General features: G+C 42.4%; 2 protein-coding genes across 5 annotated transcripts in view; one reads left to right on the top strand and one right to left on the bottom strand.

The window, feature by feature from the left end:
- The window catches only part of phkb (phosphorylase kinase, beta), a 61,660-nt gene extending 51,491 nt beyond the window's left edge, over positions 1-10,169 (bottom strand). For 2 of the 3 annotated variants that reach the window (XM_029143797.3, XM_029143796.3), the window contains exons 1-4: positions 10,055-10,129; positions 7,438-7,524; positions 1,015-1,153; positions 123-222 (exon numbers count right to left, since the gene is read on the bottom strand). In XM_029143797.3, the coding sequence (XP_028999630.1) occupies positions 123-222; positions 1,015-1,153; positions 7,438-7,524; positions 10,055-10,118 (390 nt within the window). In that variant the 5' untranslated portion in view covers positions 10,119-10,129. Of the gene's footprint in view, positions 1-122; positions 223-1,014; positions 1,154-7,437; positions 7,525-8,621; positions 8,725-10,054 lie in introns of all 3 variants that reach the window. The other variant, XM_029143798.3, reaches the window with a different exon arrangement.
- A 446-nt stretch (positions 10,170-10,615) lies between these two features.
- The window catches only part of itfg1 (integrin alpha FG-GAP repeat containing 1), an 85,652-nt gene continuing 73,419 nt past the window's right edge, over positions 10,616-22,848 (top strand). Inside the window, exons 1-6 of one of the 2 annotated variants that reach the window (XM_029143750.3) lie at positions 10,616-10,856; positions 11,118-11,202; positions 11,334-11,467; positions 11,732-11,789; positions 12,118-12,195; positions 12,309-12,403. In XM_029143750.3, the coding sequence (XP_028999583.1) occupies positions 10,679-10,856; positions 11,118-11,202; positions 11,334-11,467; positions 11,732-11,789; positions 12,118-12,195; positions 12,309-12,403 (628 nt within the window). In that variant the 5' untranslated portion in view covers positions 10,616-10,678. The remainder of the gene's footprint in view (positions 10,857-11,117; positions 11,203-11,333; positions 11,468-11,731; positions 11,790-12,117; positions 12,196-12,308; positions 12,404-22,848) is intronic. The other variant, XM_029143749.3, reaches the window with a different exon arrangement.

The raw sequence follows: 22,848 nt of genomic DNA, 5'->3' as shown, positions 1-22,848 counted from the left end.
CAACCGACTCATTGTCAGCTGTTGTGATATGAAAAAAAAAGAAACGTGTCCAGTGGTCGGGCCCTGAACGCATCGTTGATCTGTGACGCAGTCCGTGTAGCATGAGAGCAGGACAAACTCACCTTCTGGGCCTGCCTCATGTAGCAGTAGAGGATTCCCCTCATGCACTTGATGGCAGAATGCTCCAGCTCGTGGGTCCGACCCATGTCGTCATCAATGCGCCTGGACAGCAGCGAAGTACATTTGATTCATCATTCACTCCCGCTTCTGTTTCTGTTTCTAAACATGCATTTTAAGCCAGTTCCTGGAAAGCCGCTGTTCCGAGGACAGCCGGTTGCAGCTGCGGCTGGCGGACAGTTCATTGGCTCAGTTCTCCTGGATCCTTTACATGCACGAAGGGCACGCTGATCATGACTTTGCGCATCGACTGTGGCAGGAAGCAGAGTCCTGTTTATTAAACCCGCTGTCTTTCACGTGCGCAGCATCACATCATGAGAGGCCGCAGCGGAGGGAAAACAGATTCAGCCCCCGCGTCCCCCCTTCTAACATTTTATTACCCGACAACGACCCAGCACCACTAATTTAATTAGAGCTGATACAAACATACTGGGTCTACGTTTCAGAGTGCAACTGCACAAAGACTGAGCAAGGTGGAAGGAGCGAGTCACTGACTCTCTCTCTCTCTCTCCCTCCCTCGCCCGCGCACACATGCATATATATATACACAGCAGCTGGGCGTGAAGTAAGTAATGGCACTAGCCAAGCCTGTCAGATGAGAATCATCTTAATTAAATCCCAGTGACAACCCTAATAGGAGGCAGCCATGACTGATGACAGGGATCCGCCGCTGGTCACATTACTGCGGCACGCTCTATTTTTACCCCCCTCCTTCTCCCTCTGTCTTCCCTCCCAATCCAATTTCTCCGATCACCCTCTCCCTTTATTCTCTCTCCCTCTCCATAATCTCCCTCCACATCGGTCTCCATCGGTCAGCGGGCACGCGCGTGCACCCACCGGTAGGCCGTGGACAGGGCCCAGGCACAGGCGGCGCAGTACAGGGAGTCCCGGACCTTGGCCTCTTTGCAGGTGGAGCACGTTCTGACCGGGAAAAGGCCGGTGGTGGGACTCTGGTAGTTCAGAATGGTCGTCTTGACTGCAAAAAAGACAAGGAAAGCAAAAGTTGCGGCTCAACACTTGCCAACGTTTCATTCATTCACTCATTAGTTAGAGGAAGCGGCTTTAGCGAGCGCTGCTCCATCCGTCTTTTGACAAAACAACTGAAGTGGCACAAAAAGGACTCCTTCAGCGGCGCGTGCGGCCCGGTGCACGCTCTCCCCAGACAAACAACCTAAAGGCCTGATATCATCGCGCCGCTCTTTGCTGACAGGGCTGTTTGTAACAACGCTCGCTCGCCGTTCCATGATCTCAGCGTTCTGTGCGTTCACTCCCGCTCCAGAGTCAACCTGCACCAGACGCCTCCTTGATCCAGCTCTCAGACGCTCGCGTGTCACGTCTCCCGTTGTTTCGCTGCATCACTTCGGCAGCGCCTCAGTCAGACAGGAGCCGACTACACGCATCTTCTCCCTCTCGCTCCCTTAGTTATTGCAAGTGTAGAAACCCAGTGTTTCACCAGCTCCTGGAGACGGGCTCCGGCTCGACCCTCCACAGGCTGCAGCTGCCGCCACGGTCTCATCATTTCCTCTGACTTCCTCATATGCATATGTTTAGATGAATTCAATTAAACCTTCTAGCTTTGGATCAGTTTAGAAGAAAAATAGTTTGCGCTAATGAAAGTGCCCGACAATCAGCCCCCCCCCAGTTAAAAGTGAGCACATGGTCATGCAACAAAGGCGCTCTTTCAGTTTGTGCACACCCACAGCACAGTTCTGTAGACGCCGTCAGAGCAATAGCAGATGGACGTCTATTCAAGTGGAGCAACGTGTGAATATTGACATGGAAAGTGCGAACAGCGACACGGTGAAGCAAAACAAGAACTCTATGAGGAATAGCAGTATTCAGCACACTTCAGAACCCGACACAATTAAGACTGACTGTTCCATACTTCAGCAGACGCCGAGGGGACAAGAACAATGAGTGTGTGTGGATTTGTCAGAGTATCATCCAGAGCATATGTGAAACTGACCTCGAATTGTTTATAAGAGCAGTACAAACACTCATATACAAGAATACGTATTTATATTATATACGCTATTTCTGCACGAGTGTGAAATGAAGACATCACCTGTCGAAACATCCTGTGTTGCACAACGATAAATACAACATCATGTTCCTTCACAGTTGTCTGAGAAAGAAACTACAGTTGTTTGTGGTTTACATCATGTTCAAGCTATGGTTTCAAATAAACTAACATTTACCCCTTTTGTTGTATTCAGATCTTCCAACTAAATCTGACATAAAACAAGTTATGGTGATGTGTGTGGTTGAGGTTTTTTCCACTATCGAGGCAACGTCAGCGCTGAAGTGAAGGTTTCTTCAGTCAGATTTTTGACTGAATACCTCATCAGGCGCCTGCCCACACGCGGGCATTAGGCTCAAAGTGCTGAAAAAGCGTGCGTGGAGCCTCACAGAGCTGCTGGCGTGGCTGTAAACGCTTCCTGTTAATTATTTAGATGTTTATACTTTTCCCCCGGTTTTGAGTTCTGCTTCACTGCTGTACGGCGTCACTAAGATGCTGAAAGAAGGCAGACTTCTGAAAGTGTGGTTTCACTGAAACAGGCTATGACTGGAGAACGCCTCGCAGCTCCAGCATCAGCTCACGTGTGTGTGTGTGTGGGGGGGGGGTGTTAATTATTCAGCCAACGAGCGCAGAGCTTTACAGCGGATACTGACCAAGGTCGTTTTCTTGGAAGCGGCGTCTCTGACTTAAATGGACAAGCGAAGATAAACTAAGACGGTTCAGGTTCACCACAGTTCACGCTCAGCAGTGGCCGCCGAGGACAGAACAATGGATGAAAGCTCCTAATGCGAACAGATCGCAGCTCTCCAATAATATATTCTGAAATATTACATACTCGAACAGACGGCCTCTGGGAAAGTAATTTGTCTGTTTCGCGCACACATGCGCAAACACGCGCGCACATATTCTCCTCTCCTGCAGAGGTCCCCTCGCCGATGACTAATCTGTCTGGAGGGATCACTTCATTTTTCATTGGAGCTTTATGCCGGCGCAAATGAAGGGGACATCCATTCCGCGGTGTCGTTTGTTACGCGGGGAAGGCAACTGATAGGAGGACGGACAGAGGGAGACGGAATTAGAAAGAGAGGAAACGAGTGTGTGTGAGGAGAGGGAGGAGTGTGTGTGAAGGTAACGTGCACCGAGGCAGAGACGGGGGTTGTTTGTGTGCGATCACGGAAAGCAGCGATCACAATATCAGACAGATAAATAGATTAATGAAGGTCTGAATCAGGCCACCTGCCTGTAGAAGCAAAGAAGGGCTCACTTGACACACATGTTGATATTAATAATCTCATTCAATTGACTCATACTGAATAGACTTATGGTAACTCCACGTGGAAGCGGTCACACTCTGAGCATAGAGGCAGCTGAGAGTAAACAGGTGAACAAACACGTGACAGAACCGTTAAGTATATACTAAACACTGACAGCCAGTGGGAAAGGCAGGATAAACATTACATTCACAGAAACCCATCTATCCATTAATCCAGAAACCTAGCATGATCCATCCATCCATCCATCCATCCATCCATCCATCCATCCATCCATCCATCCATCCATCCAGAAACCTAGCATGATCCATCCATCCATCCATCCATCCATCCATCCATCCATCCATCCATCCATCCATCCATCCATCCAGAAACCTAGCATAATCCATCCATCCATCCATCCATCCATCCATCCATCCATCCATCCATCCATCCATCCATCCAGAAACCTAGCATAATCCATCCATCCATCCATCCATCCATCCATCCATCCATCCATCCATCCATCCATCCATCCATCCATCCATCCAGAAACCTAGCATAATCCATCCATCCATCCATCCATCCATCCATCCATCCATCCATCCATCCATCCATCCATCCATCCATCCATCCATCCATCCATCCATCCATCCATCCATCCATCCATCCAGAAACCTAGCATAATCCATCCATCCATCCATCCATCCATCCATCCATCCATCCATCCGTCCATCCGTCCATCCGTCCATCCGTCCATCCGTCCATCCGTCCATCTGCTTGTCTCAGGAGCGCTGGAGCTGTCCCAGCTATCAGTGGGACACCCTGGACAGGTCACTGACCCACCAGTATCTACGGCCAAATCAGAGGCTCCAATGAACCTGACTGCAAGTCGCCAGGCTGCAAGAGAAACCTGGAGAACCCAGGGAAAACCCCAGAAAGAGAAGGGGAGAACATGCATACAGTAATCTAAAAACTGAAGTAAACAGACCTAAATGTAAATAGAAGAAGAAAACCATTCAATAGAGTCAGCATGAATTTTTATAGGGCATCAACAGTTATCATGGCTCTTGTATGTGTAAATTCAATAGTGAGTGAAGAGAGGAGTTATTATTTTGGGGATAGAGTTAAACTATTCTTGGAATAAAATAGTCTTATGAAAACAATTATCCAATGTTTTATTTTCCTAGAAAGGCTCCTCCTTTTTCATTCGCTGCCACACTAGTTAGTATAATCTGGTAATGTCTTTCTATAAAACTTCCACCTGAATGAGCTCTGTCTTGATGATAAGTCAGATTAGAATGAGGTGAGGTGCTCTGGGATCAATCAATTTGCGGCAGCGAAGGACTCTGTGTTTCATCTTCCGGTAAACAGTGCCACGGAAGTCATTATTAGACGCGGAGCAAAACCGATAAGAGCGTCGAACGTCCCTGCGTCTCAGACGGAAACTTTCTCTGGATGCAAATCAACTGTTGTTGGGAGTTTTCTGCCTAGCCATCCATCAAGCTAATGTCCCACTAAATCAGCAGCTAATGTCTCAGACGCACACAGTCTGCTCTTTTACAATGGGCCATTTCACTGCTCCGACGGGGTAGAGAAAATGAGAGGAGATGATGAGAAAGAGAAAAAAAACATAGCGAGAGATAGATTGGAAAGAGAATAGGCTCTAAGGAGTGAGATGATATCTGTACAAGCCCATCGCAGATGCTACGGGAAAATATGGAAATCCACGAAGTGTGATATTCATCGTTCAACCCAGTCTTAGCAATAACTTCTCTGTCTACTCCTGCTGACGCTGGTGTAATGATTCCAGCAATAGAACATCTGAGCTCAAGTTGAATCAAAAGCAAATGCATTGTCCCTAGTTTATGACAAGGATATTATGTATTTATAAATCAAGCACCTTGTAACCAAGCAATCCCTAAACGAGACTATGATATAACCTACTGTGTATTACTCTAAACAAGGCCAAGTCATTGGAGATTGCTACATTTGCAGTGGTTTCATTAAAGAGAATCTCCAAACGTTGGTTACTGCGATATTGATAAAGTTCCACAGTGGTCAGTTTTTGAGCACTTCAGTCGCTAAAACATGACAGAATGACTTGAATTGGACCGACGCTGCCAAAGCTCAGGCAATGGAGTGGAAAAAGTGGGAAAATCAAGATGAAAAGGGCAAAAAAAAAAAGGAATCAGCTATTAAAAACAACCCAGATAACCTTAGATTTCTGGAACACGCGCCTAATGCATAGAAGTGAGAAATATAAAAACCTATTTTCTCCGTTGCTTAATCGTTGGGAGCCAGAAGGCAGAGCGATAGCGCTGTCTGCCTCCAGTACTATCAGAAAGCAGCGAGTCAGTGGAGTGTGCCCACATTGCCACATAAATAAGGAAGCATGGAGTGCAGGGGGAATGAGAACGTGGAGGAGAGAGAGAGAGAGAGAGAGAGAGAGAGAGAGAGAGAGAGAGAGAGAGAGAGAGAGAGAGAGATAACAGAAAACAAGTCCTCTATCACAGTAGCGGACCTAATACTGGTGCCTTCAAGTGAGCTGGGGGCAGCTTTGCAAAGAAACAAAAAGGGGGATATGTGTTATTGTCACCCCAGCCTCACCCCTCTCCACCCGTTCTCCTCCCTGAGACCCACAGAAAGCAGGTATATTGGCAGGCAGGTCTGGGCGCCGCCGATAACAATGTTGGCTTTGTTCCCTGCTCGAATTGGACCGGCGCTCGCAGCCGCCACCCAACGCAACAATTAAACAAGCTCGGCGCCGCGCTCGCTGACGGGGGCGCTTTCTGCGGGAATCTACGGGGTCTTAACGCAGCTGATGCTACGGGCAACTCTGCGCAGGTCTGATAGCGGCGAGACAGCTGCAAATAGAGAGCGAAGCCTGTTGCACACTAAGCCCTGCTCATTGTCTAGTGTTGTTTTCTAAACGCACAAACGTGTAGCCTAACGAATAGATACCCACCGACCATGCGCTGACACACACACACATGAACATTTCACAATAAATGTGCAGTTGTGACGTTTTTTAGGGGAACTTCACGTGATGAGAGCCTCCAGTCAGCTTGTGTCAGGAGCTGTGTCGAATAGAAAACGTACTATTAAGTTTTGATTCAAAGTTAGTGAGAAAAATGACCACACTGAACACACACTCTGCTCTGACACATACAGCAGCATGACAGCATTCTTCATCATACGGCGTGATCCTGGTCAAACGTGTCTTTAGCCCAGTCTGGCAGCAGCGCGGACGCGTTCCCTTTGAAAGGATTTTTGGCTGAGGCTCCCGCTTTTAACCAATTAGAGAAGAGCTCTTATTTCGGTGCGAGCGTTAAGTTTATGAACATTTTTATTAATTGTTATTTCACATGACGGATCTCGGAAGAGCTCTGCAGAATCAGATTGGACTGATTTTCTGCCTCACGCAACGCGGCGCTTTCTGCAGCTTCTTCTTAGTCGGACATTGGTTTATGGTGCACATCACAGATACAGCGGCATGTGAACAGAATCAGCAGAGTGCAAAATGAAGAGCAATTATTGCAATGATAAAAGTAATGAAGCCTAAATAAGAAAGCGATACACGAGGACACAGACACAACTGTGCTCCTTCAAGCGCTGACCTGCAGCAGCTCGACCCGGTGGAACCCATCCTGGCGAGTCAGGACCGTCTACATTCAGCCACATTCTGGTCCATATATGGGAAACCCCAGGAATTTCTACATCTTACCGTGACAAGGCTCTTACCCTTGAATAAACCCCCCGACTAATCCGTATGAGAGCCTCCGGAGCAGCGAGGCCCACTCACTACGCTTCACCACGCCAGCTCCACGCTGTCAAACACGGCCAGACGACGTCGAGCGAGGTCTGAGCGCCTTTGCATGAAATTAAACTCCGCTTAGTGCGCGATGGAAAGAAAAAAATTGCTTTCACTCGCGGACTCCCCTGAAGCTGGGCGGTAAAGGCCTCGTACAGGCACAGCGCTTACTGTACCTGCGTTGTAGTATCGGTCCAGCTTCTCCCACAGAGGCTCATCGTCGCGCTGGAGAATGGACAGTTTGAGAGGCTCATAGATGGAACCTGGGGAGGAAAAGCTCTGTTACCGCACATATAAGATATAATATGAAAAATACTCTACCCCTTAACCCATTTGTGCTTAATAATGTAATGCCTTTGAATAAGTCTAAGATAAAATCAATAAGGAACTGTGAAATATTTCATAGCAATGTCTAGACTATAGAGATTTTGAGTGAATAAACAGAAAACACAAAGCACAGACATGATAAAAAAAAAGAAACAATGCCTCAGTAAATTATGTTTTTACAGCAGTTCACAAAGAGCTCAGCACACAAAACAACATTCATGCCCTGAGCTAGGAAGTCAAATTGTAATGCGACTCAGCAGACACTTCCAAACACTGTCCTCAGAGCGGAGAGGGAGTCAGAGTTGGAGGGAAACCCCCCGCATCTGTTAGACCTTCTCTGTTTTCACACACTGTTCTCTTTGGTGAGATTTCCATTTTAATAGGTTTGACCTTGTGTCAACACCACAGGTGCGGAAAAATTCACATTCTGACGGAAATTAGCATAATTTCCATCAACTTAAAAGTTGCAGGGGACAAAGGAAATTCATCTCTTTTTTTAAAAAAAAGATAACACTTTAAAAGAGCATAAAGGAAGTCCAATATTCCAATTTTAATTTCTAACACGAGATCACACAAGCGACCGGGTGACTTTGTTTAGACTGCGTGCAGTTGGTTTTAAATAATCCCATGATTAACTTCACTTACACGGGGCACAGAATACTACAAGACATTAATACTGTGCATTCATCTGGTGTCACTTCTGTGTCTGTAAAACGTGCAGCAAATGAAATAAATAAATAACATGAAAATATGAATTTACATTTTATTCATTTTAACGGCAGATTCACATCAAGTCCCCACAGAATGTGGTTGTCTATGTTTTCTTTTGCTATTATCCCAGACTAATTGTATTACAGTCTTTCAAGACCATAAAAAAATAATAAGCATATCTGTTCACTGGACGGCAACACAAACAGTTTTCGTGTAAAATACTGGAAAAAACTATTCTGAATAACCAGCTTTACTGTTCTTCTCTGTGACCGTTGTGTGTGTCTGACTGCACAGTTGTTTCTGAACCTCTGCCACTACTTACCGAGTCTGAGAACCTTCTGACGCCGGGCAGTCGCAGCCACTGAACCGGCCATTGTCACAAGGTGCAATTAAGGCCAATCGTCTCTCTCAGCTAAATCACAAATCTACAGCAGTTCACAGGAAGGAGTTAGTAGCACAGAGTTAGATTTCAGACGTGCATGAATCAACAGTGAATTACACCCTGGGGTTATGATGAGCATAAGCAACATGCCACTGGAGAAATTACAATGCACTGTGATTGCATAGTGATGGAATTTATTTGAGCCCTTGAGAGAAACCCAGTGATGATTAATTACTCTATGGGCTAATGCAAACATGAGGAAATTTTTTTTAAACATCATACTGCTTTTTAAATGCTGTTCTAGTGTATTAATAGCTGCCAGATGAATAGCAGTATAACTTGCTGCAATGTACTTTAGGGGCATTTATTGTTCTTTCGCATATAAAAAAACAACCATAGCTGTAAACTAGTGATGAAAACAGCACATACAAATATAACATATATATGATATATTTTTAGTAAAGGTGAAATGGATAAAATGAGAGTAGTCACTGTTACTTCAATATTGCTTGAAATTGTGAAGCCACTGACTTTTCCATTTCTGCATAAATTATTAACTGTAATAAATTTTTTACCTAAAATAACACGAAGAAATTACACTTACATCTATATGATTGAAAAACCTGTCTGTAATTTACCAATCAAAGTAATCAACAATCCTTATTTATGCCACACACACGTGATTTAGATCTAGTTTGTTTGTTTTGTTTATCTAGTTTTTTATATCAGGTTTGTGTGATAATCTGATTATGCCTTAGGTTAAAATTTAGACAAAAATAAAGAGAAGAAATCATTTCAGGCTTCACAAATCCTGAAGCTTGTACTGTATACTGTGCCTAATGTGCCCAGAGTGAGGAAATTTAAAATAACATAGTCACATATAATAATAACGATAATAATAATAATAATAATAATAATAATAATAATAATAATAATAATAATAATAATAATATAGTTTTCTTATTTGTATCACAAGAAATATTGCTGTTCCCACTGTGATGCTCTATACTTATATTGTTTGACATCTGCTGGAACGTCCCCAGTGAATTTAAGTGCACCAGTGCAGGTTCTGGCCGTCCACCATCCGACACCGGGCCCTGGGCATAACACTGACACCTCATGCAGAGCCCACAGCACGGTAGGGATGGAACAGCAAAGGAGACCTGACAAGAAGCTCTTAAAATAGCCGCACATTTATGCTACACCTCTGACCTTTTCACGTTTGTACCGTCACTGCGGTGAACAAATGAACGTGGCATTTTCACCAGGTTCAGAGGCTTCAACGAACAGACATGTCACACACAAGCACGGGCACAACATAAGCAATGTGGCGCCTCACACTTCACGATGCCATGCGAAGTAATGAATCAGACCTGATCTTTTTGATCGGGCTTTGAATTCCAGGAGTTTCCAACCGACATCTGCGAGGCTCGCCATGTTTAAATTGTGTCAAAATAGAAAGAAGTTTTAATAGTCTCCGGCACGGTCTTTCAAAATAAAACAATAAAATCGTGATCTTCATGTAAGCACAATCTTTTCATGGACAACATAAGCGTGAGAATTTCTAGAAGCCAAATTATTCCTTAAAATGTAACTTTTTTTGACATTTGTAGGTATTATGGGATTCATTTAATACACCCACTTTACTTGCTCTTTATCTTTTTTAGTGTCAAGTATTTATTTTGAAAAGCAGCTTTTGTGTTTTCCGGCTAAGGTTGCGCTAACTTTCCATAACTTGTTACTGCTGTCAGCTGTCAAACCACCCGAGAGCGCGACACTAACGTAAAAAAGAAAACGCCATAGTCCCATTATTTATCCACATTTGAAATATTATTTTCTCTTTCTGTGCATTTTTCAAGTAAATCGTGCATCTACATTCGAAATGGCATCTGACATAGTCTGTTATTTAAACAAAAACAACTGATATTTCATTTTGACGTAAATGAGTTTGCCGTAAACCAGGAAGTGTTGTTGTAAGGAGCTCTACTCGCAGAAGGATGGGGCTATTTATGTCCAGTATTTTAGTATTTTTGTTTATTTTTTTGGGACAGTATAATACATATGCTCTTCAGGATGTAACGACCGACCTTTTCGGTGGCAAAAATAATGGGACAGTGGCGGCGTTTGGAGATTTTAACTCGGATAAACAGACTGACATTTTCATTATCAGAGAGCGTAAGTTGTTATCGTTATTCTTTCGACCTTTTATTATTTTTAATAAACTGTTGGACAGGTTGAGTCGGTTATTTACATGTCCGAGGCTAAACTGTAACTTAGGAATGTCTGGAAAAAAATACGAAATTTCACCGCTAGTGATTTAAAGGTTTAGCTTGCTAAACCTTTAAATTTTGTGCGTAACGTGTGTAACGAAAACGTTACACAGAGCATTTTCAAGTAATATGTCCTTCATTGCTATTTTGCTTCTTTTTCTTTCAGAGTTGGAGGTGCTGATATTCTTAGCCGACTCTAAAGCACCTTACTTCAAGCCCCAAATGCTCATTACTAAAGACGTCCTTCCACGGTAAGTGACTCCTACTGCTCTACTTCTGCCGCATTCTTTTTTGTTTTTACTGTGCTTTGTTTACACTTTAGGAGGGAACGTTTATAGAAGCTCTGATGTTCACGCCCAATCTAATATTCGTTCTGTTTTAGTGACACCATCATCACCAGTGTGGTCCCAGGAGACTATGATGGAGACTCTCAGATGGATGTTCTTCTTACTTTGTCGACACAGACGAGCCCTGTGACCACTGTTGTGGTCTTTTGGGGAAACAACATGACCTTGGGTACACATGAATGTAGCACAAATACTGTAATATGTTTGGCCCCTGTTGAATACAAATTATAAGGGGGAAATGCCCAGTCGAAGTAAAGAATACTAGACAAATTTTACAGCTGACATTCTGATGGCCAAATAGATGGAGTTTAAACATTCATCACTTATTCGGCTACTGTTTGTCTTGGGTTGAACCATCCCACTGATTTTCAATGTTATCTTGAGACCCAGTGCTGGTTAGGGTGTGTTAACTCATTGATTTGTGTATTTGCAGATATGGGCGGGTTCCTCAAGCTCAATAAGACCTTCACAGATCAACCACTGGTGATGGAGTAAGTATCAGGATTTCTGGTTTCAACATAAATGCGTACAGCATTTTACATTGTTGGAGCTTTACTGTAGTTGTGTGAAACAAAGCAATGACAGATGTGTGCACTAAATTAATTTTTTTCATTCATACTTTTTACAGTATCTTGAATGGCAGCTGAATGTCAGCTGAATAAAATTATAGCTGAATTAATGCTTTACAGCCTTTTTTGTTTAGGGGTGCTACAGGGCTGTATCGCTGGTTTAACAAAATATGCCTCATCAAGTGTTCACTCAAAGTAGGTTTTAATAAATGATGCTGAATACATTTTAAGAAACAAATTCTTTCTGCAGTTTTAATGGAGATATGATCCCAGATCTTTTTGGAGTCACGGAACAGAAGTCCAGTGAAGTCTGCTATCTCACCAAAAGGTAATGTGACTGTCAAAGTCCTAATTACTGTTAAAATGTTACTATATGTATAGTATTTTGCTAAAATTGGATATTGTTATTTCAGTACTCCTTCATGGTTTTCATCTGTTTAGGATGCCAGTATGGGTGAAGGCACTGAATTCAAGTGTTAGCCTGCGCGTCCCTCACTCTAATGCTTTCATTGACCTCGACAGGGACTTCAATGCTGGTGAGTCTTTGATATTTAGCCAGCGTCAAACCATGAGAAACGAACATATTTTTAAAGCATGGAACTGTGAATGTATATTTTACTTTTAAATGCTAAATAGTCCTGTTAGAGCTACTGGAAATTTGATGACTCAGGAAAGTGTCAGTTATGTTCAATCATTATGCAGAAATTACCTACTGAACCAATTTTTTCTCATTCTGAGCATGATTTCATCTTAGGACAACAATTTTAAATGAATCAATAACAGTCAAATTCGTACTTATCAGTGAAGACAATCACAGAGCCAGACATTCTTAAGTCCTTTCAGATGTTAGTGTTGATTGGGCTGTTTCAAGGGCTTTCAGCATTTCTCAGCGTAGTTTGACACTTTTCTCAATGTGTCTGGCTGGTTTCCATGTCTACAAACTAGAATGGTCATGTGTTCATGCCAGGTGAGTCTGAAAACACCATTTCATACACCTGTCTCAAAAGTGGTGTTCTTATGGCCTGAAAAGCTCAAAATATGCCTTTTAGCTAAATGTGAAACAAAGCACACTTTTCACCTTCCACCGAGGCAACCCCTTTTAGTCTCAAGGCCATAGGAACTGCTGCAGAGAAATTAAAACATGAACTACTGGTAGTTCAAATTGATATAATCTTAAATTAACAGTGTTTAGCAATACGTAAATAAAAAGCAGAATTTAATGATGTGCAAATTGTTGCTTATTAATCCACCTTTTATTCAAAGTAGAACATAAAAAGCATATCAGATGTTGAAACTGGCACGTTTTACACTTTTGTGGAAAATATTCACTTGATGGCAGCAACTCATCTTAAAAAGGTTGGAAAAGTGTGATGTTTAAAGTACCATTGTTCATCATCTCACCTTCTCGTCTGGGAAGGGAGGAGACTACAGTAGTTGCTGGTGTTTTAAGAGTAGACATTTTTGCTGCTTTTTACAGCTAGATATTTAGTTTTATGATTCTTCAGGTGTTTTTATTTCCAGTTCAGCTCCCAGACTCTTTCTCCTGTGAAGCCATGCTGTTGATGGATGCAGCATGGTGTTTTGCATTGTCTTGCCTGGACGTATGGGTGGAAGCAGACTGTATGTTCCAGTAATAATATACTTTGATGAAGCCTTACTGTATTAAATGTTTGAGCCTCCTATGTCACACGGTCTAATGCACCTCCCTTTCCTAGTCCACAAGACACGTGATATGTGCCAGTTTTCCAAAATGATTTTTAAAAATCTTCTTCGGCTGACCATTGAATAGTTTGGCCATTTTCCATTTGGCCAGAACCAGGACATTTGAAATGATCTTGAGCAGAGAACACAGTTGTGTTTGTAAATTGTCTTCACATGCGGCTTATTATTTGCAAGACTTCGCTTTAACGTCCATTTGGTAGTGTTCCTGAGCCCATGCAGTGATGTCCAGCCTGTTTTTCAAGTCAGTGCCACCTGAGGGCCTGAGGTTTGCACATCCACTTTTGACCTTCGACTCTTCCTGATTCTCTAAATGTTTTGATAATATTAGTCAGTTATATTTGGTCCCACTATCAACAGTTAACTGTAAAATCAGTCAAATGCACTAACATGTGCATGTACATTTGTATTTGTGGCCTTTTGTTGCCCCTGTTCCAAATGCTCCCCCTGTTTTAATTTTTTTTCCAAGTCTCCAGCGTAATCTGCAGTGTCATAGCAGTACGAATGTATGCTTTGTTCAGCACTACGGAAGAACAGGATAGACTGTGTGTTTTAATTTCACGCCACTACAAATTAATGGTACTGTAGTCCCACCAGTTGTGACTTTGAAATGTGACCCCGTTTACAATCACGAGTCTGATCACAAAATGCACAAGTAACCATCCAATAGTTGATATCTGGCTGGGTGTGCGTTCATTCTTCAGGAAAAGTCGAAATTAGATCAGTTAAGATGTAGTCCTGCCATTTCAGGATTATGGTAAACTACTGCTTTATCAGCAGTGTATTTGTTTTGTTTAGCTACTGACCTCCTAATGTAACCACAACCTCACAGGAGTTTTTATCACTTCATTGCTTCAAACCTTTGCAGAAGTGGAACCCACAAAGTTTCAGAAGGAAAACTTAGGAAGCTAGAAACCAAATCAAAACATATATCTAATGTCACCAATTTTCAAGTTGACTAAGAGAGAGTAGAGGAACCATTTTCTTCACCAGTGAATGGAGAAATCACTCTGTTCTTGTTTTACTGCATCTCACTCTGCCCACAGAGTGTATCACTGTCACTTAGACTTATGGGAAGAATAAACTAATCCGCGGTTTAAGGTAATCAGACAGGATTTAGTCATGTCATATTACACTGCAGGTATCTTTTTATGGCATGTAATTTTATTCCCTGGCCTGTTACAGTTTAACCAGAGCAAATTATTAATTCATATTTAATCTGTTTAGGGATTAAGTATATAAACTTTAAGTTTTTGTGGCAGATTTAAGAAAATCCTGGTTGCAGTAGTTTGGTGTTTTGAGGGTTTCTTTTAATACCTCACTGCATGTCTGCTTTCATTTTTTGATAAGCTCTGCAGAGTCTGTTTCTGCTCAAGGAGTCACCACTTACTGAACTTCCTTTCCCCTGTCCACGTGCATAAGTGCATAGTGATCCCATTTAAATAAAAGTGTGTTCAGCTGCAGGCACTTTGCTATGTGTGAATGTGCAGGGACAAATAGGAAAAGGCACACACACGCTACACATCTGGTGGATGACAGCCCCTTCGGCTGCCACTGTCTATAGGGTCGTGCAGATGTGGAGGGAGAGGGAGAGGAAAGGAGGGGTAGAAAAGTAAATCTGAGTCAGAGAGCATGAATAGTTTGAAAGAAAAGTACTACAAAACTCGGCTCTCTGTCTGCTGTGACCACCTGCTCCTCTAAGCAGCGCCGGCTGGAGCCTCACAGGGCGGCTTAGGCAGCGAGAGAATGACTTTTTGAAGGCAAACTGGGTGCTGCTGGTTTAGGATAAATTAGCCTTGGACGTGCTACTAAACTGCTTAAACTGCCATTGGTGCCATTTAGCCATAGAATAGATAGTAGCCTCACTTTAATGAATATACTGTGTAATTGTGAAAATATAGGCTTAATAGATTTACAAAAGCGACTCTACACTCACACTGTTGCCACCAAATGACAGTTTAGGCTTCAGTCTAAGTTAAAATCAAACATTATAAGCCTGCTGTTTTGGGGGGAGTCCTGTAATGTAATTATGAGCCTTGCTAATTCTGGCATACTGTACCTCCTGTTTGCTGTACACCTATTGTTGAGATCTCACCTCTAGCTGCATTATGTTTTTCAGCGGATGCATTCAAAATGTGTAATTTCAGTGATTATCCAGTCATGTTGTGAATGCACATTCGTCTTTATTCATTTGAATTAGGAAAAACCAAGTTGAGTAACTCTGGAGAATTAAAATGGAACACTTACACATTGTCTCACAAATAATGTCTTTTGAACATTAGCTATAACTTGGGATTTATTATCCGGACATTCATGAGAAATGCATCTTAATTATGGGAGTTAACTGGATCAACTAATCAACAGCCAGTCACATGACCCACCACCCAGAAAGTAGCAACAAAGACCTTCTAATTAAAAGTCTTCAGAACATCCAACAGTGAAGCTCCCTATTATTTATTGTTTAGGGCAAGGTTTTCATCTCGCCTTATGTGCCTCAGTTCTCATCTACCAGTGCAGTAATACAATAAGGTATTTTATTAGTGTGGTCCAAGGAGGATGAGGGCTGTTTCAGGGCCGTGTCAGGACTCTCCGTACAGTGTCATAACTGTAAACAGTCCCACGGTATTGTATTGGCTGACCCCACTACATCAGCCCTGCCAACAAAAGGAAGTGTGGAATTGTTTCCTGGCTGGTGTCAGGGCCTCATTTAGCCCCCTTATTGGACTCTCCAGCAAACAAACCTGGCGGCGACACGCTGCATATGGCTTGTAATCTCTTTTGCTACTATCAGCTTTTTCCAGCCAGTGTCTCTAACCACAGTGCATTCACAACAGTTCCGTGCTTATACTCTTGTTTTCCAGGTATTTGTTTGTCCTCACATTTGAGGATTTTTTACTGCTCCCCTTCCTTCAGTCAATAACATATAGACTTTTAGGAATAGAGGTTGAAAGTAAGTTATTTGAAGTTTTACGATTTACAACATTCAGGAAAACAATTCCTCTTAACGAGTGAACAATGTCATTAGCATTTCTCAACCTGGTTTTCTTTTTAATACTATAGTGACTGTAGACACTGTGGCCATGAAAAAAGGACCTTATCTTGCCATATTTGCACCACAAAAGCAAATATATCATTAGGCATTGAACTACTTATCACCACAGTGACAACTAATTAGTGGGAAAACAGCCGAGCGCACCAGCTTTATACAATGAACGGCTGATGCGAGCAGGTGCCTCAGTAACCCACAAAGCTTCTGTAATCATCAGAGCCAAATGACCACACACGACATGTCATTATCCTTTAAATGGAATACGCTAGCATATTTCACTCATACAGTCTGTGGTACAGGATCGCACCAGCCCACGAGGCCGTATCAATTCGTGTCAATTCAGGAAGAGCGCCCGCCAGGCAAGAAGCCGTGCAGCGAATGATGAGCTAGTTGTTTCAGGGAGAAGGTAGTAATTCCAAAGTAATTATTGGTGCCATTTTGGACAAAACATGCACAAAGACAGCAATACTGGCATAAGAATCCATTGCTAGGCAACGAGAATGGTAATGCTCTGTGCAGCATCCAATTAAACTAGCTGTGTGTCGAAGTGGCTTGTTGATTGCTTAAATAAGAATACACTGGTGGTGGTAGAGAGGGGGACAGATTTTCTACTTAACAAGGATGGCCAAGAAAAGAAATTGATTATTCAGGGATTCATAGTTGGCAGAATAAGGCATTTTCATAGCTATTTTAGGACACTATTAGCTAAAGACAACCTCATCTGGTGAGCGCTACCTTCACAGTTTCACTACTAACAATGATGGATCCTATAATAATAATAATAATAATAATAATAATAATAATAATAATAATAATAATAATAATGATATAATACATCTATAAAAAATAAACAAAAAAACACTTTGACTTTGGTCATTTCTGAAAAACAAAAATTGACATTAGGACAGTGTTAGTTCCACTTTCACACATATTTGGCCACTTGGGAACAGATTTTGTCCAGTGAAGTTTTCATTGAGATGGCTAAAAGAAAACGGAATGAAAGTGGGCCTGCTTTCATGTAACTAAACCACTGCCTAAGAACCACTTCCAGTGTTAAGTTCCCAGCTAATACGTGAAGCCTGCATCTTTATTTTATCACTCCAGGTGGTTGTCGTGCCACTTTTTCTGTTTTACAGAGATTTGGAGTGAGCACATAGGCCTTTTAGGAGCATCTGGTGCAGTGTGCTATAACCCTTTGAGGTGTGTCATTTGTAACATCTCCGCCTCCAGGAAAGCTGGCGCAAAGTCAAATGAGCAAAACAGACATTGCCTCCGTTTAGGTATTTTGCAGATAAATGAATAATAGCAATAAATGAAGCAAAGCGTTTCCTCTCTGATATACACATCACTGAGGTCTGTCGCCTGGGGCTGAACCGGCTCCCCATGCTCTGTCCCAAAATAAATTCCCTTGTCTAGTAAATAAAGTACATGAAAATGGAAATTGATCTGCGGTATTCTTGAAATTCAGTATTCAGACATTCTTACAAAATATTAAGGTCAGCAAGGTCAAGTGGTTTTGGATCAACATTAATAGACATGAACAAATGTTGAGATTTTATTTCTTTATATTTACATCTACAACAATACACTAAACACACAAACAAACTAAATCTAAGTATCTGTATCTAAAATGTATTCATAAATAACTTAAGGTGGTGAAAATACTGTACCTCTTTAGCATGATGCTATGCTACAGTATGCTGTATACTATGATGACCTATTCAAGTTTTTGATTGAATAAACACATCTCATTTAGCTGCAGTAAGCAGTAGATTTAGTTTGAGAGCTAATGCATAGACTGAAATTTAAGTGGAGTCTTTGAGGAATTCCAGGATTTGGGCTTTCGGGTTTCTTATGTTCAATTTTTATGATCTTACCATTGGCATTAAACACAATTTGTAATAGCTCTCATCCTTGTTTGGCTTTTTCCTTCTGGTGCTAAGCCAAGTGTGTATATGTGTGTGTGTGTGTGTGTGTGTGTGTGTGTGTGTGTGTGTGTGTGTGTGTGTGTGTGTGTGTGTGTGTGTGTGTGTGTGTGTGTGTGTGTGTGTGTGTGTGTGTGTGTGTGTGTGTGTGTGTGTGTGTGTGTGTGTTTTAAATATAACCCTATTTCATAATCTTTCCCACGGTAGTAAATTGATCTAGATTACCAACAAAGTCAGACATATTCAGTGCTAATACAATACTCATATAGTAACAGTGGGTGTTGGCACACTAAACTGCACATACTTGCGTAGAATAAGATGAAAAGAGCTTTCCTACTCCTGCTGGAGTAGTTCTGTTTCTGTTTACTGTGTGTGTCTGTGTGTATTTGATGTGCATGTGTGTATGAGAGGGCTTGGCTGTAATCCTCCCCATAGCTACTGCACCTACGTTGTTCTCTGTAATGGTTTTAGGAGATTATTTCTTCCGGGAATAGCATTGCTCCATTCTGTGCTGGTGGGTTTTGCCATGTTTTGTGAATGAGCTGTTGTGATACATCAGGGTGGAAGTCACATAGTGTGGAGTAGGGCTACATATTGGCTTAAAGACAGATTTATTCTGTGAAGCTATTCACTTTGTGTCTGGCCTGGATTATGCTTTTCATATGAGCCTGTGTGTCTGTCTGTTCACTGTATAGACACACATCAACCAGCCACAACATTATCACCACCTGGTGGTTTTAATGTTGTGGAGGACTAGGCCCAGCATCAACACTCTGACTGGTCTGTGGCCCCACAGCCCACTCTGTGATGCACTGTGTGTCGACCATGCTGACTTTTGCAGGTGGGAGTATGAATGCAGTTGACGTGATGATGACGGACAGCCTTCATCCTTTATTAAAAGTGTTGTGACAGAGTTACCCATCCAGCCAAGTTGTAGCCTCTAGGAAAGAAATCTCTCCAAAAGAAAAGCACGTTTGAGCGGAAAAAAACCTCCGCCTCTATCAGACATTTTAACTGAGGAGTGAAAATTGACTGTCATATTTCACTGCATTAACAAGTGAAGTGTAGGCGGCGGCGTAGCTCACCCAGACTGTTCCGTTTCTGCCGACATGGTAGCAGTACAGATGTATTTTTTAAAGGCTTTCTTCAGCCCCTTCTTTCGACACTATTGTAAATCGTCTTTGTGGGCTTTAGGCAAGTTTGGAAAAGCTCGTTTCACAGTCCACTGGTTCCTTGCTAGCAGGGAGACAGGACCACATATCAATGGACGTGGCCAGTGAAGATTTGGCTCCAACCATTCAGGCCTCTCCAACCCACATCTCTAGGAGGGACGCTCTGTGAAAGTGAAAAGCGTAATGGGAATGGAAAAAAAATGCTGTTATATAACATGTTGTCTATACTGTCTACTCCTTAAATCGCTATAGTAACCTGAAGTCTTAGTCACGACGTGTCAAAAAAAAGTACGCCATTGCTTTAATTGCCTAATGATTGTATTCATTACTTCAGCTTTATGTTGTTTTAAGTTAGATACCTCTGACTAATGTGAACCCCCACATAACCTTACCACGCTCTACTTTCAGTTAATCACATATCTCCATATTTCTAAACCATTTACAGTACAAACGCCACAAGAGTTTTTTTTTACCATTTTCACCATTTTATTTTAACGTTTTATTAAAAAGTCCTATAATATTAATACTATTGTAGGTTGCGTCACCATCAGAATCCAAAATATAAACTTGACTTGACTGCATGACTTACAGTACAGTATATTGCCACCATGAAGTTCACCTCTCCAATCGAAGCATGAAACATCAGGCCCATAACTGTAAGTGAAGTATTCATAAAATTAACAATCCACGGTACTAGTACATGTATAAAGATGATGTGGACAAAATAATAATAGTTTCTATGACACAGCATGATTCGTTATCTGTGGAGCATTTCCCAAGCTCAATTTAAGCAGTTCATTCTCCTTTATATGACCCCTAGGACTGTTCATAAACTTGTATTTGGGTTAATGATAAATAGCCTTACCATTTTTTTTCACACCTTCATACCTTCCTCACCTGTTCTGTCATTGTAGTTGCAGGTCATGAGTGGTTTTTTCCAGATTCTTGCTCTCAGCATATTGCTCAGTTGAGAAAAACACAAGTAACCTATCCATCACACAGGCTTGACTTGTTAATGGAACACCAAACTCTCTAAAGACTCGCACTACGCTTGTCACAGTGTTTTGTATAAAACATTTCTCATCTTTCATTTTCGCTGGTTTTCTGTCACGGTGGGTGTTTTGATATTACAGCGTTGTAATATGTCTGCTCTGTGTGAGTTTGTTTTTGTGTTCAGTCTGTGGAGTTGCTGTTGGTTTGTTGTTAGGGCACTTTGATAACAGTTATTGTCAATATTGCATTCATATTTTACCATCTCACCCTTTACATTGGTTTTGGAAGGTTCACGTTTGTTCATTTCAGCCGGACTTTAATATTTTAATGGCTGATTCTGCCTGTTCTGTATTTGTTTGTACACATTGTGGTTTTTTCTCTCCTGGCTCGGACAGCAGACATCGACAGATTAGACCTGAAGGGCTGCATATTTTCAGGATAACCTTATAGCCTGGTAACTCTCCTCACTCCTCTGTTGTTTGCCTCTTCTGCTGCAGCCAAAGTATCTGTTTCACTGGTGACAGCAATGACATTTCCTTCAGAATAGCAAAAGCCCTCCCTCTGTCCAGCTGAGGCATGGATCAGTCTGAGGGGAAGAGACAGAGGGAGCAAATCGATGCAAACAGACCAACACAGAGAGCTTGACTGATGGTTGCAGGATGCCTTTTAGGTGGACTATGGACAAAAACACACAGGGGACAAAACTACAAGCACACACACAACCCTCTCATTTTGTCTTATTACTGTCAGATTCATTTTGACTTTATCTCTCTCGCACATGCAGTACACACACACGCACACACGGCAACAACACCAGCCTCAACGCAGCAAGGGCAAACGTGTCCACCGACCCCGTTGGGCAGAACAGCCAGATCAGCCACCACGGGGGTCCAACCTGGAGACGATAGAACATGCAGCTATGTGTCTGCCACTGTGTCTGCTTGGGCATTTGTGTAACTCTTTGACAGCCAACAGGGGATATGCGTCACAGCTTGTTTGCTGAGCAACAGGCTAACAAATAACCTGTTCAGGGGCATTAGAGACATGAAGAAAAGAGAGGATCAGCTCTGTATCCACTGACTTTTATTCCATTACTACATATATACCGCAGTCTCATCTTCCTGTCCTCTCCTTCCTTTCTGTATTCTTCCTTCCTGCTCTGTCTCTGTCCTCTGATGTTGCACTTCCATTTTATACCAAAATGTAAGTTTATGCCAGCACCGGCACACGATTCTAATGGTTCGCAGCACAGTGATGATGCGCAAGGTGACAGTACACATGCACAAACACACACAGCATATCAGACACTAATGCAGCATCCGTGGTGCTGGCTGTCAGGTCCACTCTGCACTGCAGGCTGGAGAAAGCACCGCCGCTGCTGCAAGCGCTTCTACAGGTACAAGCGCGGGGGGGTGTAATACTGCTACTGCTGTAACTGTTGTCATTGGCCTCAGATTGCCTTTCTCGACTCCAGAAATACTGGACAGGGACTAGATATTGTGGGTTGTTGGAGCAGGAGGAAGAAGGTTTCAGGCAGACAGAGGAAACAAACTGGAGGGAAAAAAGTCAAATCAATCAAAGAAAACTTTGATACTGCAACAACTCTTGAAAAAACAAACCTTATGGCAAAAAATTCTAGATTGTGTTGTAAATATTTAAGCAATAATTAAGATTCAAAACATTGTAATCTGGAATCATTGCTGTTTACGCCTTTTCTATACAATCACCTATTTAAAGTGTATTTAGTTCCGAACCACCTTTGGTAGCAGTTACAGCCTCAGGTCTGTTAGGACAGTACTGGGCAGGCGATGAGTGATGTCTGGTTTCCTCTAGACTCCAGGAAGGCTTTCATGCGTATTGCTCTGAGCAGAGGCTTCCATCCAGCCACTCCGCTAAAAAGGTCAAATCAGTGGAAAACTGCAGTGATCGTTGTCCTTCCAGAAGTTTGCCCCAGCTCCACACAAGATCTTTGGAGCTCAGTCAGCGTGACAATCTGAGAGTTATGGAGGCCAGTGTGCCTTTGCGCCTTCATTGCAGCAGAACATTTTTATAGCCTCCCCCAAACCCGTGCCTTGCAATAAGCCTTTTGTGGGGATTTAGTTCCTTGGCCCTTGTGGATTTTG

The sequence above is a fragment of the Betta splendens genome, chromosome 3, assembly GCF_900634795.4.
Source record: "Betta splendens chromosome 3, fBetSpl5.4, whole genome shotgun sequence".
In the NCBI taxonomy this organism is placed as follows: domain Eukaryota; kingdom Metazoa; phylum Chordata; class Actinopteri; order Anabantiformes; family Osphronemidae; genus Betta; species Betta splendens.
This window is presented reverse-complemented; position numbering and strand designations above follow the sequence as displayed.